Raw genomic sequence first — 18,385 nt, 5'->3', positions numbered from 1 at the left:
GATTTGAAAGCTGGTGCTGGTTTCTACGTATCCAGTCGCTCCAGCATGCTGTAAGGATGCTTGCCGTTCGAAATCTGCCACTGCTGCTTGTTTACTTGCTGCTTGACCAGGCAGTCGGGTCTAGCACCTGACGTTTGCACTAATAATCTGCATATCATATTTTATGATTCATTGTACATTATTTCTTGCCCTAATGATTGTGCGAGTGATCCTCGCGTTGTATTGTCCTGGGTGGAAGGACAGGAGGTTTACAACACTTGCCCTGACCCAGGGGTACCTCCTGTCAGCTGGTTATGAAGTGGCATTGGCTGGCATGTTTCATCTGAGCCTGTGTTAGCAACATCACAGTAACAGTCCTAGACAACAGTGAAGACTAATGTATGGATTTATGAATGGGAAATCTGCCTTGCTCTCGTGCCATGGTAAACACAGTAAAGTGTCTTTGTACCTGCGTTTATAGCCCGTACAGCTGTTGCCTTCTGTCCTTGTGATGTGCAGCGAAAGAAAGCCTAGGGATGGTAAAAGCAAGCGGAGTAACTATGGGGTCAATTCTGTATTTTGTTTTACTTTTCCTGTGAGGAATATGTCTGGCGCTCACTCCAAACTGTCCAGCGTCACATTTGAGATCGGCACATGGGAATTATACATGTAGTACCATCAATGCAGTCAGTATCCATGCAAATGTCCCTCATGCAAAACATGGCTGCAGTGCCTAGCACCTGCCACTAGAGGCTGCTGCAGTGTTGCAGTGTCCAGCACCTCCCAATAACTTAACATTTACATTCCTCACTAGGAGCTTCTAGTGGCTGTGACTTATCGCTGGGCACAACTACAGAAAGGACATAACTTGGGGGGGACTGAACATTTTGGCACACCATGAGGAGAGAACATGGTGGCACACATCAGCTTCTGCACAGTTCACTTTGCTCATCAGTAGGGCTACATTTCATGGAACTTTTGGTCAAACTTCAGGGATTATGTACAGAGTTAGTAATAAAATATAATGCAAATAAACATTGGTGCATATAGAGGCGAAAATTGCAAAAAAAAGATACACTTTACACCAGCAGTTAATGAAACCCAAATCTTTGGCAACATCATCGCTGGCCATAGAAGTGTCTGACACATCTTCACTTGCATCGAGTTTCAAAATTCCTGTAATATCAGAATGTGAGAGATGAGGAATAAATAGGCAGCATTTAGGTCACCATGTTTCTAATGCTCACACATCCTGTGATTGGTTTTATAATGCTCACAATTCATGACAAATGAATATTTACAAATGTGTTGGAATTTTGTATAAACCTTGAACATTAAAATGAACAAATAAAAATCGTGGGGTTGGTGGGTGAATCATTAGCAATCCTCAGCCGTTCTGGTAAAATTGGCACTATTTGAGAAAATTATAAATTCAGTGGTGTTCAGAACAATCCGACTGGCCATCCCTTTTTTTATATATTGAAATATTAATATACTTCTCACTATTCTTCATTCCTGCTCTTGATCCCAGCCTCAATGGATCCAGTGCCAGGTGGTATTACACAATGTACCGGTGTTCAGTTAGCTGGAGCTGGTCATATTCATCACCTTCATCAGTCAAGTGAATTTGTTCCCCCTTGTGTTTGACTGATTCGAGTGCACACAGGAGGGACATAGCTAGCCAGCATAGACTTGAGTTTAAGGAATGCCCCTACCCGACTCCCGGTATGAAGTAGGCAGTTTCACAAAAACATCAGAAATAGGAGCAGGAGTCGGTCATTTGGCCCCTCGAGCCTGCTCCGCCATTCAATAACATCATGGCTGATCTGATCATGGACTCAGCTCCACTTCCCTGCCCGCTCCCCATAACCCTTGACTCCCTTATTCAAACATCTGTCTATTTCCACTTTAAATATATTCAGTGACCCAGCCTCCACACACTCTGGGGTAGAGAATTTCAAAGATTCACGACCCACAAAGAAAAAATTCTTCCTCATTTCTATTTTAAATGGACGACCCCTTATTCTGAAACTATGCCCCCTAGTTCTAGATTCCCCCATGAGGGGAAACATCCTCTCTGCATCTACCCTGTCAAGCCCCCTCAGAATCCTCTGCATTTCAATAAGATCAACACTCATTCTTCTAAATTCCAATGAAAACAGGCCCAACCTGCTCAACCTTTCTTCGTAAGACAACCCCTTCATCTCAGGAATCAACCTCATGAACCTTCTCTGAACTGTCTCCAATGCAAGTATATCCCTCCTTAAATTAGACCAAACTGTACACAGTACTCCAGGTGTGGTCTCACCAACGCCCTGTACATTTGGAGCAGGACTTCCCTACTTTTTATACTCCATCCCACTTGCAATAAAGGGGGAAAGTTAGAAAGTTTTAATAAGCCAATCTCGCAGGCCCTGCCTAATAAGGAATCTTGTGCAGACTGTGAGCAAAGTACAGGTCTACTTATCGCGTATGTGTTCTCTGTACACCCATTGGCACAGCCTATTTCCCTAGCTAAGAGGGAGGGAAAGTCGCCTTCCACAACATTTCTGCTGCCACCACTCGATAGCCAGCTGCCAGGAAGCATCCCGATTGATTGTGCCCTTTGCCTTGCCCTGAATGGGTAAAGACCTTGTTGCAGAATTAAACAACGCACATTTCACATCACCTCGCACTGACGGCGATCCATTTCTGCTTTCTCCAGCGTTTGCTTTTTTTGCCACGATGTTCCTCCGATTGTAAAAGTGATCGCCAATGTATCTCTCTTCCTCGTAACTGGGCAGATTTTAAATGTCAGTCAATTTTGTACCTTGTGTCTTTCCTTTATACTTCAAAAGAATTGCATTAAAATGCAGTTGCTGCTGGCTCTTTGTTTCCATTCTGTGTTTTTGTTGATGAAAAAAGTTTTAAATTTTTACACTAACTATCTCTGATGTACAGGTTTGTTTCATACGTGTGTGTAGGTACCATTTCAAATGCCAATAAAGATTTTTAAACTTTCTGTCCTTGGTTTTAATCATGCTTACAGCGTGACACCCCCCACCCCCGTGAGTTGGTAAGTGCACTGCCAGGGAGTAACTGAGCCATACAGCGGGGATTTGTCCATGGATGTAGTTTACATGGACTTCCAGAAGGCTTTCGATAAGGTTCCACAGAAAAGGCTGTCAGCTAAAATTAAAGCTTGTGGACTGATGGCAAATTATTGACCCGGTTAGGCGGTAGACAGAGGTCTGCACTCAAATTGGGAGGAATAGGGGTGTCCCACAAAGGTGAACGGGCCTCAACTATTCACTCTGTTACTGACTTAGATAACGCAAAAGAGAGCCTTGTATCCAAGTTTGCCGATGATGCAAGTATTAATGGCACAGTACGTAGTGTGGACAGGAGCTTAGAGTTACAGAGAGACATTGATTGATTGGTTTCAGTGCAGGCAAGTGTGAGGTCATCCATTTTGGACCAAAAAAGGATGGAACCGTATTTTTTTTTACATGGTGAAAAGTTGGGAACAGTGACGGTCCGAGTACCATAGATCACAAAAATGTAGTAGGGACAAATCATAACCAAAAAGGCTAATGGAATGTTAGGCTTTATAATTAGAGGGTGAGAATATGAAGTGGAGGGTTTTGCTACAGCTGTACACAGCCCTGGTTAGACCACATCTGGAGTAATATGTACAATTCTGGGCACCACACCGGAGAAAGGATATATTGGCCGTGGAAGGAGTGCAGCGCAGATTCAGTAGAATGTTACTAGGGCTCCAAGGGTTAAATTATGAGCAGAGATTACATAAACTAGGCTGGTATTCCCTGGAATATTGATGGTTAAAGGGTTACTTGATTGAGCTTTTTAGGATTTTGAAAGGAATTGACAGGTAAATAGAAATTAATTATTTTTGCTAGTGGGGTAGTCTAGGACCAGGGGACACAACCTTAAAATCAGAGCCAGGCCATTCAGGAGAGAAGGTAGGAACACTCAAAAAGCAGTAGATGCGAGTTCAATTAATAATTTAAACTCCGATTGATCAATTTTTGCTAGCCAAGGGTATATAGGCATATGGAGCCAAGGTGGGTGGATGGAGTTAGGATACAGATCAGCCATAATTTCATTGAATGGCGGGATAAGCCTGATTGGCTGAATGGCCTCTTTCTGTTCCTAGGGCCTGGGGCTCAGTTTGAGATTGTGGCTGAGGTGGAGGAGGGATGCAATTGGCTTGTAACGAGACTTGGGGAGAAGCCAGAGTTCCTGCTCTTGATTTAATCCAGTAATCCGTGCTGGAAAATGCAAGTGTAACATGGGGAGGGGGGCAGCATTGCTGTGACCACCTCAGGGCACATCATCCACTATAAACAGTGATTAACCTGCAGGTGAGGGCCTCTCACATTCTCTGGATATTCCAGAACACTTCAATGAGTTTGTTTTGAATCACATCAGCATTGTAAGGTAGACAAAAATGCTGCCCCAATTATGCACAGCAAGATCCTGCAAAAAAAGCAAATAACTAGTTGAATCTGTTTTGGTGGTGGTTGCAGGATAATTATTGTCTAGAAGAATTCTCCACTCTTCAGGATAGTGTCACAGGTCATTTACATCCACCTGAACAGGCAAGCAGGACCTCCGTTAACAGTTCAGCATAGATTACATGGACTGTGCAGCTTAGAAACGGCCCATTTGCCCCAACTAGTCCATGTCGGGGTTCCTGCTCCACATGAGCCTCCTCTCGCCCTACTTCATCTAACTCTATCTACATATCCTTCTATTCATGTACTTATCTAGCTTTCCCTTAAAGGCATCTATACTATTTGCCTTAACCACTCCCTGTGGTAGCAAGATCCACATTCTCACCACTCTGGGTAAAGAAGTTTCTGCTGAATTCCCTATTGGATTTATTAGTGACCGTCTTATATTTATGACCACTAGTTTTGGACTCTTTCCTCCCCCCCCCCCCCCCCCCCACTTCTGTCCTTCAAGGGATCCAATCAGAAAACTGGTGTTGCAAATAGACACGACCGATTATGAGGGGCCTAGATGGAGTGGATAGGAAGGATCTATTTCCCTTAGCAGAGGGGACAATAACCAGGATGCATAGATTTAAAGTAATTTTGTAGGAGGTTTAAAGGGGACTTGAGAACTTTTTTCACGCAGAGCGGGGTGAGCGTCTGGAACCCACTGTCTGAAAAAGTGGTTGAGGCAGAAACCCTCATCGCATTTAAAAAATACTTGGACATGCACTTGAAGAGCCGTAACCTACAAGACTACGGACTTACTGCTGGAAGGTGGGATTAGGCTGGATCGAATGGCCTCCTTCTGTACTGTAAACTTCTACGTGTCTATGGGCTAGACTTTCCACTAGGTGGCTAAGGCCCCAAAAACTGGGCCATGTTCCAGCGATGTGGAACGTCTCGGCCTTGCTGATCGCCGGGCTCATTTTTTTTTGTGATTTTCCACTTGGCCTTACCCCGGCGATGTCAAATGGGCAATCTCATTTTTCAGCGATCTCACGAACGTCCACCGAAAACTGAAGTCAAAGAAGGAAAAAAGCTTCCCTAGCAGCGCTATTCTGCGCACATGTGGCATGTTTTTTTTGAGGTTGATATTCTTTGCCATCTTTTGAGAGGTCAGGGGTCATCACACATGCTCAGAAGCACAAGGAGGGTCAGAGAGGGAGAGAGGCTTTTGTGTTCAATGGATAGTATCTTGTATTTGAAAGTAAAAATAACAAATTTGAAAGATCTTAGGATTTTAAAAAATTTAAAATAATTATAAGTATAATTATATATTTGTTAACAGTATTTAAATTCAGAAATACTGCTATATATATATAAAAAAATAGCAATGGAGGGAGAAATTGAGAGGAGAAGGGCCAAACCCTTTAGAGAGGAGGCCAACGAGGCCCTCGTCAATATTGTCAGCAGAAAGTGGGAGGACTTAACACGGGGTGGGCACGGGAAACCGCCACCCCGTGCCTATAGACGAATATGGGCTGAGATTGCCGACGTGGTCAGGTCAGCATCAAACGAAGCACGCACACCAGACCAGTGCCGTAAAAGATAGAACAGCCTGCTAGCAGCAGCCAGAGTAAGTTGAAATTTATATTTAAAATCATCCATATGTATTATTTAAATGATGTATGGAAAGTTTAACTAGAATCTTCAATGTCATTTTATTATAGTATAACATAATTAAATTCTGAATAAATTTATGCACCCTAACATTAAGTTGAATCTTATAGTATGAAATATTATTCTTATGCAACGTAATGCTAATTTTTAATCGAACATTTAAATCTGTCAGTCTTAAATGTTTATAGCCAAATCCATTAGCTTAAGCTGTGCAATGTTATCTTTATCATTAACAGAAGAAGATATCTATCAACCGTTCGGAGCAAAGGAGGACAGGCGGCGGCTCTGCTACGGTCCATATACTCAATGAATATGAGAAGCTTGCGGTCGCTTTGGTGGGGCCTGACAGCCATTCGTTCATGGCCCGCGGTGTGGCCGAACCCACCCTTGAGTCTCGTGAGTAATGGGAACTGTGCAATGTGTCAAACATTACTAAATACATACTAAAAATATCGTAGTTGCGAATGTAATATGCAATTATAATGCAATTTGATATATAATTTTGATGTACTCTTGATCTACGAATGAGGTCATGTCAGCCCTGGTGAACCCTTGTGCATATGGGGTATTGAAAAGTATTGGAATGTTTTGGGTTATTGAAATATTGATATGTATTGTTTAGAAATTTCATTCGTCTTTCTAAGGTCAAGTGTCCGTAGATTCAGTGGAGACTTCCACTACTGAGCCATCCAATACCTCGCAGGAGGAAGAGGCGGAAGAGGAGGCACTACTGACTCATGCTGAGCAGGAGCAAGAGGAGGAGGAGGAAGACGATGACTTTTTTTGTGGGAGTGGGGGGGGGGGGGGGAGAAACAACCTGCGGCCATCTCTATTGAGATGGATGATGCACCGGCACCAAGCGGTGTGCAGGTGGCGACACCAAGGCATGTAACATTGCAAACGCCGACCCCACAGAGGTCCAGTCAGCGTGGTGAGCAATCGCCTACCATGGAGGGCCAAACGGAGAGTTTATTAACCCTGTGCAGGGAGATGGCCGCGATCAGTCGCGACCCTATCCAGGGTTTCGCGGGTTTCTCCGCAAACTGGAGCCAGTTCTCCGCAAACTGGAGCCAGTTTCCAGCAACCTGGAGCCAGTTCCGCACGAACTTCTCTAACTGGTCTACTGAGCAAGCACAGACTGCACGGGAGATGTTGGAGGCTATTTGGCAGCAGACAGCCGCAACCAATGCCCTACGGCATGCGTTGCTGGCTGGACACGGCGCTGCACCCCAAGGTGTCGTGTCAGCTCGCAGCGAGACCCCGAGCACGCAAGCGAGTACGGAGGGCACAGTTCCTCCTGACTCGGAAGTGGAGCCCCAGGCTTCTGCTTCCACTCCGTCACCTCCACCATGGCAGGAAGTCTTGCCGTCCCACACTGCACAATGTGTTCGTGTCAGTCTGCGCAGACCAAAACGGGTGGGTGGGGTACGAACACGGGGTGGGACAGGACCTGGAGGGAAACGTGGCCGCAGGTAGGGAGGTGGGAGTGTTTTTCAAAAGTTTCAATGTTCAATGTTCAACTGTTTATTCTTATTTTGTTAATTGTTAACATTTGGGGGATTTGAGGGAAGGGTGGGTTGGAGTGGGGGGGTTGGAGGGAGGGTGTTGTTACATTTATTAAAAATTATTTTTTTATCTTTATTAATAAAAAAAATTATTTAATTCAACAAATGCCTTCTCTCTTAGTTACATCAGTTATCAAATTTACAGTTCTTCATCCTTATTTGTTTATTCTTTTATTATAGCAGTACTTTACTTAAACTTAAACTTTAATTAAAGTAAGCATTAATTCCGATGATAGGCCAGTGCAGGCAAGACAAGGAAACCCCACGCAAATGAAACTTTTGATTAACCCTAACTGTAAATGAACATTTGAATATCCACAACGATAGTTCATGCAAAGCGTTCATTAATGAGCTGCCGACGCAACAGCTTAGCAGCCGTGTAACTGCCACTGGGTACTGGTCTTCGGGAGGGGGGTGGTGGTCCCGGTGCTGATTGAGCTCCTCTATGCCCTCGCCTGTGTCCTCTTCCGCCTCTTCCTCCTCTTCATCTTGGCCGGCTGGCTCTTCTGTCTCCCCTCCTTCTGGAGGTGGACCTGCAGCCCGATCTGATTGGTTGTGGTCGACCACAAGCTGACATTTAGTGAGGGGAACCCCTTTCTGTTACGAAAGACCTCCGCGTTCTTTGGGTGCTTTCAGAGCAATGTGCGTGCAGTCTATTGCTCCCTGCACCTTGGGGAAGTCTGCTATTCTTGAGAAACCCAAAGCCCTCTCGGTCTGTGCCTCCCTGGTCATTGGGAAGCTTATGAAGTCCATCCTGCGAGTGTAAAGGGCTTCAGTCACCTGTCGAATGCAGCAGTGTGTCGCGTGCTGAAAGATATGGCAGATGTCGCCAGCTGAAGCCTGAAAAGATCCTGATGCGTAGAAGGCTAGGGCAGCAGTAACCTTCACCTCAGCGGACAGTGCAGTGCTGGAAGGCTGCAGATCACCCTTGTCGAGTTGACATATTTCATCGATGACCTCCTTCCGGAATCGCAGCCTCCTAAGACAAGCATTTTCAGACAAGTTCAGGTAAGATTGCTTTTCCAAGTACCTTCGTTGACTGTACGGTCTCCTCCTCTGTCTTCGTCTCCATCTACGCATTACTGTGCCACCTGTTCGATTGATCCTTTCAGTAACCAGTGTGTAAGCAGTTGCAATTAAAGGCAGGGAAAGCATAGGCCCCATCACTATCAATAATTACTTTCATTAATTTTAATAATCTCTCTACTCTATACTCTCTAATCACTGTACTCTGCACTCTCTACACTGTATACCAGTCAGTTTGATAGGCCACAACAATATCAGTAAATAACTTCACTATGTAAAAGCTATTTACAAAATAATTTCAATATATAAAAGCTTTTTTCCAAAAAATAACTTGATAATACCTATTTATATTCCCTGTCTCAATATTCTGAGGACAATTATCTTCAATTTAACTCTCTAAATAACTCACAATTAATCCTCCACCCTTCCTCTGAAGTTCAAAATGGCATCTGTAGTGCCCATTATCCTTCTTTTAGGCCCTTCTTTTATTTCTCAGCACTCTTTTAGGCCTTGCATCGGCCCAGCGAAGTACATGCTAGGTGCTGAAACTTTGGTTGGGCCTTGTGTGGGCGATCATCTCAGCGATCAAAGTGGAAACTTAGGCACCATCTTCCTCGATTCCGAGGGACTGCCTATGATGATGACTGAGGGATAGAAAATCGGTTTTGGTGAAAACTTAATTTTAAAGCTTTTTTTAAATAAAAATCTGGAACTGTAAAAGAACACATTTATTTTGCCATTAATGGGTTATCTAATTGAAGTGTCTTAAGATGCTTACAGGATTTGACTCTGGGATTGCAATTGAGGTTTCTTTTCCTGTGGTGCCCTCTACTTGCTCCCTGCAATAGCATATTCTTGAATATCTGACCTTCCGCGGGTGTAATGTACACAGGAGCCAAGCCACACCCTCTCTCTCTCTATATCTCCTTCTCTCTATCTCTCTCTCTCTATATATATATCTCCAACGTGCCTGGAAGCCACTACCCACCAGACATGTGATCGCTGTCGTCAGTTGGAGTAAGTGTCACTTTCGAAATCTCTACCCCAGCCCTGAGCCCAGTCTGTTCCACCCCCAGCACCAGTTGCGAAGCTTTATACTGTGAGCCGATGCAGCGGCGCCATGGCCGAACCTCAGCCGGACCCGCACACTCTCTGTCTCTTTGATGTAGACGGCACGCTCACTCCGGCCAGGCAGGTAAGGCAAGGACCCTCCGCAAGGTCCCCTCCCCATGCTGGGATCTGGCACGGCTTCCCCATTGCAACATGTCCCGTGTGTTGCCGCTGATCGCGAGAGCAGGCACCAGCGCTCAGCGGGGGAACTTCAAACCCACACACCGAGTCAGCTCTGTGCTCAAGCCCCTTCCACTGATCCTCTTACAAGCCCAGCTAAGTCGTCCAAGTACTTTTTAAAGTGCAAATATGCCGTCACATTGCTGAAGTGCAAAACCAACAGGGGCAGTAATAGTAGGGGATTTCACCTACCCTATTATTAACTGGGACCATCATAGGCAGTCCCTCGGGATCAAGGAAGACTTGCTTCCACTCCTGAAGTGAGTTCTTTGGTGGCTGAACAGTCCAATACGAGAGCCACAGTCCCTGTCACAGGTGGGACAGGTAGTCGTTGAGGGAAGGGCTGGGCGAGACAGATTTGCCGCACGCTCCTTCCGCTGCCTGCGCTTGATTTCTGCATGCTCTCGGCGATGAGACTCGAGGTGCTCAGCGCCCTCTCGGATGCACTTCCTCCACTTAGGTCGGTCTTTGGTCAGGGGCTCCCAGGTGTCAGTGGGGATATTGCCCTTTGTCAGGGAGGGTAACTGGGATAGAAATAGTGTGAAAGGTAGAGAGGGTGCAGAATTCTTCAAATGCATTCAGGAGAACTTTTAGCCAGTATGTAGCAAGCCCCGCTCGCGAGAGATGGGCCCCGGACAGACTGGAGTGCATCTTCACCTGCGGGAACAGGATTTTGATTGAATTTGATAAAGTTCCCAAGTTAATTTGGATTTATGGGTTCTAGTGCCCTTTTTAAAAAAAAAAAGGGGTACTTGATTCAAAAATAGTTGTAGCAAGCCCAACAAGAGAGGGTGCGGTTCTGGACTTGGTTTTCAGTAATGAAGCTGGGCAGATGGAAGGGGTATCAGTGGGAGAGCATTTTGGTGGCAGTGATCATAATTCAGTTAGATTTAGGGTAGTTCTGGAAAAGGGCATTGCATTTGAAGAGTGCTTGGATGTGCACTTCAAGTGCCTTAACCTACAGGACTACGGACAAGAGGTGGAAGGTGGGATTAGGCTGGAAAGCTCTTTGTCGGCCGGTGTGGACACAATGGGCCGAATGGCCTCCTTCTGTACTGTAAATGCCGATGATTCTTTATCAAGATATGTCAGCCGTAGCTCAGTGGGCAGCACTCTTGCCTTCTGAGTCAGAAGGTTGTGGGTTCAAGTCCCACTCCAGAGACCTGAGCACATAAATCTAGGCTGACACTCCCAGTGCAGTGCTGAGGGAGTGCTGCACTGTCGGAGGTGCCATCTTTCGGCTGAGGCGTTAAAACTGAGGCCCCGTCTGCTCCCTCAGGTGGAGGTAAAAGATCCTATGCCACTATTTCAAAGCCAATATTTATCCCTCAATCAACATCACAAAAACAGATTATCTGGTCATTACCACATTGCTGTTTGTGGGAGCTTGCTGTGCGCAAATTGGCTGCCGCGTTTCCCACATTACAACAGTGACTACACTTCAAAAGTACTTCATTGGCTGTAAAGTGCTTTGGGACGTCTGGTGGTTGTGAAAGGTGCTATATAAATGCAAGTTTTTACAATTTGAAACACTAATGTCCTTTACCTGCAGAGGGCTGGAATACAAAGGGGTGAAGTGATGTTTCAGCTGTACAGAGCTCTGGTCAGACCCCATCTGGAGTAACTGTGTTCAGTCCTGGGCCCCGCCCCTCAGGGAGGATATATCGAGCTCGGAGAGGGAGAAGTGCAGGTTCACCAGAATGATATCGGGGCTGAAAGGGTTAAATTATGAGGACAGGTTGCACAGACTGGGCTTGTATTCCCTGGAGTATAAAAGATTAAGGGGTAATCTAATTGAGATGTTTAAGATGTTGATAGGGTAGACAGAGAGAGACCATTTCCTCTGATGAGCGGGGGGAGTTCAGAACAAGGGGGTGTAACCTTAAAATTAGAGCCAGGCTGTTCAGGGGTGATGTCAGGAAACACTTCGTCACACAAAGGGCAGTGGAAATCTGGAAAACTCTGCCTCCAAAAAACTATTGAGGCTGGGGGTCAATTGAACATTTCATAAACTGAGTTTGATAATATAAGGGTATTAAGGGATATGGAACCGAGGTGGGGTTAAGATACAGATCAGCCGTGATCCAACTGGCTCAAAGAACTGAATGTTCCCAGGTTCCTTCCTAGATCATCTGTACATAGTCTTCTCTTCATTTGAAAGGAGCAGTCCTAATGTTTAAAACTAAGTTTTAAATTGTAGAGTCCGATGTTTGTAGTTGAATTGAGTACCAGACTAGTCGCTGTCCCGTGGCGTTGCTCCCAGTTGGTGCAGAGCCTGAAGGGCGTGTTCTGGTGTTACTCTCGATGGGCATTCACCCACTCTCAGACCTCCAGCCACTGCTGCTCAAGTTGGGGACGTGACTCTCACTCTGCCACTCCAGTCTCTTTCACGCTGTCCCCACAACAACAACATGAATTTATATAGCGCCTTTAACGTAGTGAAACGTCCCAAGGCGCTTGACAGGGGTATTTTAAAACAAAACAAGTAAATTTGACACCGAGATACATAAGAAGAAATTAGGGCAGGTGACCAAAAGCTTGGTCAAAGAGGTAGGTTTCAAGGAGCGTCTTGAAGGAGGAAAGAGAGGCAGAGAGGTTTAGGGAGGGAGTTCCAGAGCTTAGGGCCCAGGCAGCAGAAGGCACGGCCACCAATGGTGGAGCGATTATAATCAGGGATGCTCAAGAGGGCAGAATTAGAGGAGCACAGATAGCTCAGGGGGGTTGTGGGGCTGGAGGAGATTACAGCGATAGGGAGGGGCGAGGCTATGGACGGATTTGTAAACAAGGATGAGAATTTTGATATCGAGGCGTTGCTTAACCAAAAGCCAATGTAGGTCAGCGAGCACAGGGTGATGGGTGAGCGGGACTTGGTGCAAGTCAGGACTCGGGCAGCCGAGATTTGGATGACCTCAAGTTTACGTAGGGTAGAATGTAGGAGGCCAGCCAGGCCAAGTTTGGAGTAGTCAAGTCTAGAGGTAACAAAGGCATGGATGAGGGTTTCAGCAGCAGAAGAGCTGAGGCAAGGGGCGGAAACGGGCGATGTTACGGAGGTGGAAATAGGCGGTTTTAGTTATGCCGCAGATATGTGGCCAGGCAGCAACTTCAGGGCTGCTGCTGCCTCTAGTTTTAATCTGATTGTACCAGCTGAACCGATCAGAGTAGAAAGAGGAACTCGATAACATTACAGTTGCAAACCCTTTAGACAGAACACGGGTAATAAAGAAGGTGCAAGGTTGGTTCACTGGGACTTTCCCAAGGGTGAGGGAGTTATAGTTATAGGCGCATGGGGGGGGGGGGGGGGGGAGAGGGAGAGAGAGAGAGAGAGAGAGAGAGAGAGAGAAGACTCAGAGAGAGAGAGAGAAGACTCTGGGTGAGAGAGAGAGAGGCGTGGGTGGAGGGGGAGAGAGAGAGGCGTGGGGGGAGGGGGAGAGAGAAGCGTGGAGGGAGGGGGAGAGAGAGGCGTGGGGGGAGGGGGAGAGAGAGGCGTGGGGGGAGAGAGAGGCGTGGGGGGAGGGGGAGAGAGAGGCGTGGGGGGAGGGGGAGAGAGAGAGAGGGGCGCCGGGGGGAGGGAGGGAGGGAGGGAGAGAGAGCGAGAGAGGTGCGGGGGGGAGGGAGAGAGAGAGAGAGGGAGAGAGAGAGAGGTGCCGGGGGTGGGAGAGGGAGAGGGAGAGAGAGAGAGAGAGGCGCGGGGGGAGGGAGACAGAGGGCGCGGGGAGGGAGAGAGAGAGAGAGAGAGAGAGGGCGCGAGGGGAGAGAGAGAGAGAGAGAGGGCGCGAGGGGAGAGAGAGAGAGAGAGAGAGGGCGAGGGCGCAGGGGGAGGGAGAGGGAGGGTGCGGGGAGGGAGAGAGAGAGAGAGAGGGCGCGAGGGGAGAGAGAGAGAGAGAGAGAGATAGAGGTGCGGGGGGAGGGAGAGAGAGAGAGAGAGAGAGGGAGAGAGAGAGAGAGAGAGAGGTGCGGGGGGAGGGAGAGAGAGAGCGGGGGAGGGAGGGAGGGAGAGAGAGAGAGAGAGAGGTGCGGGGGGAGAGAGAGAGAGAGAGAGAGAGAGAGAGAGGTGCGGGGGGAGGAAGAGAGAGAGAGAGAGAGAGAGAGAGGTGCCGGGGGAGGGAGAGAGAGAGGGCGTGGGGAGGGAGAGAGAGAGAGAGGGTGCGAGGGGAGAGAGAGAGAGGGCGCGAGGGGAGAGAGAGAGAGAGGGGGGGCGCGGGGGGAGGGAGAGAGCAGGGGCGTGGGGGGAGGGAGAGAGAGGGCGCGCGGGGGGAGGGAGAGAGGGGGCGTGGGGGGAGGGAGAGAGAGAGAGAGGGCGCGGGGGGAGAGAGAGAGAGGCGCGGGGGAAGGGAAAGAGAGAGAGAGGGGGCGCGGGGGGAGGGAGAGAGGGCCGCGGGGGGGTGGGAGGCAGGCGTGGGGGAGGGTAGATTAACAGCTCTCTATAAGTCGTTATCCAGGGGAAGTACAGTAGCTTACAGTGAGCTTTGGGCGAGGGCTGTGGTCAATCACTCTCCTGCAGTCAGAGCTGAGGCGGGAGATGGAGACGATGAAATTCGGTTGTTACTGTCGAGTACCACGTGATACTCCGTTAGTACACAAGGCCTTGCTGCAGCCACACCAGCAGAGGGCCAGTTTGTGGCTGTCATACGACCCATGCTGAAATAATACCCATGTCTAATTGTTGGGTGACATTTACCCGTGCTATCGATCACCTATCATTCTGTCAGCTATTTTTATTTCACCTATGACGAACCGGCCTTCTCACCACCATACGTGTGCAGATTTGACCGTAGGTTAAGTACGTAATATTTGGAGCCGTTGTCTAGCAAAGTGCAGGGCCCTAAACCGATCCCTTGCACGGGGTCCCCACATGGTCATCCCGGGGGTGGGTACCAGGGAGGGAGGGGTCACTCAGAACTGTCTGTTCAATATTAAGTGCATATCCTGCAGCTCACCCCACTCCCAGGTGCTCTTCCCGTGACTCTGGTGGTGATACAGACAATCTCGCTGCCCCTGGGGCCCTCTGAGTGTAGCAGTTATCGGTACTGAGCTCAGGCTCCTGTCGACCAAGATTTAATTGATCCTGAGTTCAACCCCAGGCTGGGGCTAAGAACATAAGAATTAGGAGCAGGTGTAGACCATTCGGCCCATCGAGCCTGCCCCGCCATTCAATGAGATCATGGCTGAACGACCTCAACTCCACTTTCCTGCACTATCCCCATATCCCTTAATATCCAAAAATCTGTCTTGAATATACTCAAAGACTGAGCCTCCACAGCCCTCTGGGGTAGAGAATTCCAGAGATTCACCACCCTCTGAGTGAAGAAATTTCTCCTCGTCTCAGTCCTAAATGTCCGACCCCTTATTCTGAGACTGTGACCCCTGGTTCTAGACTCCCCAGCCAGGGGAAACATCCTCCCTGTATCTACAGTGTCAAGCACAGGAGTAATTTTGTATGTTTCAATGAGATCACCTCTCATTCTTCTAAACTCCAGAGAATAGAGGCCTAGTCTACTCAATCTCTCCTCACAGGACAATCCCCCCATCCCAAGAGAGGCAGTAAGGGTATAAGGGTGGTACAAATGAAAAATACCGTGGATGCTGGAATCTGGAATAAAAACAGAAAATGCTGGAAATCTCAGCGGGTCAGGCAGCATCTGTGGAGAGGAAGCAGAGTTAACGTTTCGGGTCGATGACCCTTCGTCAGAACTGGAGAGTGTTCAGGAGAACAGATTCTTAACAAGCACTGAAAGGGGGAGGGGAAGAAATAACAAAAGCGAAGGTCGGTGATAGGGTGGAAGGCAGGAGAGATTAGAGAGACAAAAGGGATGATGGGGCAAATTCAAATGGTAATGGCAGAAGTTAGAAAAACATTAGTCAAGATAGGATGTGAATGGTGGGTTAATGACCAGCTGCCATTGGAGACAAGGAGAAAAAGAGAACAGGCTTGGGGGATGAAGGCGGGTGGGGGAGGCGGGGTGTGGTGGGGGGGGGAAGAGCCAAAGATTGATACAATTAAGGGTGGTAAAATTAGCCTCGGGAGCCCTGGATTAGGGGTCTCAGTACCTGCAACCCCTGCTGGACAGTTCAAGGGTCAAGAATGATGGCCGTTTGGGGGCGACCCTGAAGGGTGGGATATATTCCTACCACATCACTAAAGCACACACACACACAAGGTGGCTCCAATCAGGAACGTATCAGGTGACCTTGTCACATGATGCTCTTGTATTTACAGCAGCAGTTGCATTACCGCAGAAGACCACTGGGTGGAGCAGTATATTACAGGGGTGGGGCTGCTGTACCTCAGCAAGAGTCAGCACCAACAGCGGGGGGAGGGGGAGGGGTGGGGAGGAAGCTGGGAAGTGAGGAAATCCGGCTGGGTTCCAGCTCCTCATCGTGGAGCAGCAATTCCCTGCCGCAAAGTGCAGAGGTCAGGATTGGGCTTGAATGGTCTGCTGGTCCGTCGCGCCCTAGTCTCGCCTGGTGTTGGGAACGGACACAGGTGTGAGGGACTGGGCGGCCCAAGGGATGGTACCCCTCACCCCGCGACCCACCGTGTAACTCCCCCTGCCCCAGCACGAGTCAGCAGCTTCAGAAGACGAGAGGGGGGGGGGCTTCCCTGGAGGTGGGGGGCCTCTTGCCGGGAGACAACTCCATGCTCCCTGTGACTGCCTTGCCAGCTGAGATCCACAACAATGAGTGTCACAAGGCCAGACATTGACCTCTGAGAGGGCGTCACAGAGACCGATCACGTCCTGATGTTCACACACGCACAGAGTCACAGCGTAGCGAACAGGAGCATGAACCCTGTCTCCCTAATCCAGGGAGACTGCTCATAGAATCAGAGAAATTTACAGCACGGAAGGAGGCCATTTTGGCCCATCGTGTCGGCCGACCAAGAGCCATCCAGCCTAATCCCACTTTCCAGCTCTTGGTCTGTACCCCTGTAGGTTACGGCACTTCAAGTACACATCCAGGTACTTTTTAAATGTGGTGAGGGTTTCTGCCTCTACCACCCTTTCAGGCAGTGAGTTCCACACCCCCACCACCCTCTGGGTGAAAACATTCCCCCTCAAATCCCTCCCCAGTTATTTTAAATCTATGTCCCCTGTTGTTGACCCCTCTGCTAAGGGAAATAGGCCCTTCCTATCCACTCTATCCAGGCCCCTCATAATTTTATACACCTCAATAAGGTCTCCCCTCAGCCTCCGCTGTTCCAAAGAAATAGTTGAGTCTCACTCCCCCACCCCCACCCCATCTACTATTGCTCCAGTGGAGGATCAGGAGCCCTGGCAGGTATTCCCTTCCAAAATGTGTGACCCGCTAACACAGCCATAGTGGTACGGTGACCAGAGAAGCCACCAGAGACCCTAACCCCATTACCGCCCCCCCCCCCCATACCCCATAAGCACACCGGTCGGAATTGGCCACCTTTTCTCTCACACTTTCCCGTGTGTTTGCAGAAGATCGCGCCCGAGCTGGACGAGTTTTTCCAGGGACTGAGGAAGAAGGTGAAGATTGGTGTTGTGGGAGGCTCAGATTACGTCAAGATAGCGGAGCAACTGGGGAAAGGAGAAGAAGGTGAGACTCCTTTGGTTTTGGGCTTTGTTGGCGTGTGTAGGGGAGGGGGTGGGGTCCCCGGGGCACCCCAGTGGCTCTCGTGCATATTGTCGATCTTCGGAAAAAGGGGGAAATCTCCACGGTCTGATCTGACGAGAGCCTGCACATCGGTCCTTCACACACCTCTCTGTTCCTTTTCACAGTCATTCAGAAATTTGATTACGTCTTTGCTGAGAACGGAACGGTCCAGTACAGGGATGGAAAGTTCGTCACGAAGGAGGTAGGTTCCTTGCTCGCGGAAGTGGCGCCGTGTGGAGGTGGGGCTATCGCCTCGCCGCCATTCCTAAACCTCGCAGCGCCCAGTTTCACAAGCCGCTAACGCAGAAGCTATTCCTGCTTCTGTTACATAAAACACACGGAAAACGCAAGGCAGGCGTACGGTAATGTGTGCACCTGCAAGGATGCTCACAGGTCTGTAGAGCTTGTTGCAGAGCGGGTAGGTCGGAGGGCATCCTCGTAGGACTGCTCCTGGGGCCTGGCCAAGGGGGCCATTAGCCGGTCCAGGCAGCGGGCGGTCGAGGGGGTCGTTCAACCCGACTGCCTGACTCTCTTCTGCGGTTACATCCGAGCCAGGGTTTCCCTGGAGATGGAGCACGCGGTGTCCACCGGTACGCTCGCGGCCTTCCGCGAGAGGTGGGCGCCAGAGGGACTGGAGTGCATCATCACCCCCGGCAACCAAATTTTAATTTGATTTTATATGTTTTAAAGTTTAATTTGTTTTAATTGCCGGGTTTTAGTGTCCCCCTCCCCTTTTATAGGGGGCACTTGTAAATTATATGATTTTAATGCCCCCAAAAAATTCAC

The 18,385-nt window shown here is 48.6% G+C and overlaps 1 protein-coding gene across 2 annotated transcripts in view; it reads left to right on the top strand.

The window, feature by feature from the left end:
* Positions 1 to 9,645: 9,645 nt before the first annotated feature.
* LOC139229969 (phosphomannomutase 1) overlaps positions 9,646 to 18,385 on the top strand; it is a 33,086-nt gene continuing 24,346 nt past the window's right edge. Inside the window, exons 1-3 of one of the 2 annotated variants that reach the window (XM_070861656.1) lie at positions 9,646 to 9,884; positions 17,428 to 17,542; positions 17,725 to 17,801. In XM_070861656.1, coding sequence (XP_070717757.1) covers positions 9,810 to 9,884; positions 17,428 to 17,542; positions 17,725 to 17,801 — 267 coding nt within the window. In that variant the 5' untranslated portion in view covers positions 9,646 to 9,809. Of the gene's footprint in view, positions 9,885 to 17,424; positions 17,543 to 17,724; positions 17,802 to 18,385 lie in introns of both variants that reach the window. The other variant, XM_070861655.1, reaches the window with a different exon arrangement.

This window comes from Pristiophorus japonicus, chromosome 19, assembly GCF_044704955.1.
Source record: "Pristiophorus japonicus isolate sPriJap1 chromosome 19, sPriJap1.hap1, whole genome shotgun sequence".
Lineage (NCBI taxonomy): Eukaryota > Metazoa > Chordata > Chondrichthyes > Pristiophoridae > Pristiophorus > Pristiophorus japonicus.
This window is presented reverse-complemented; position numbering and strand designations above follow the sequence as displayed.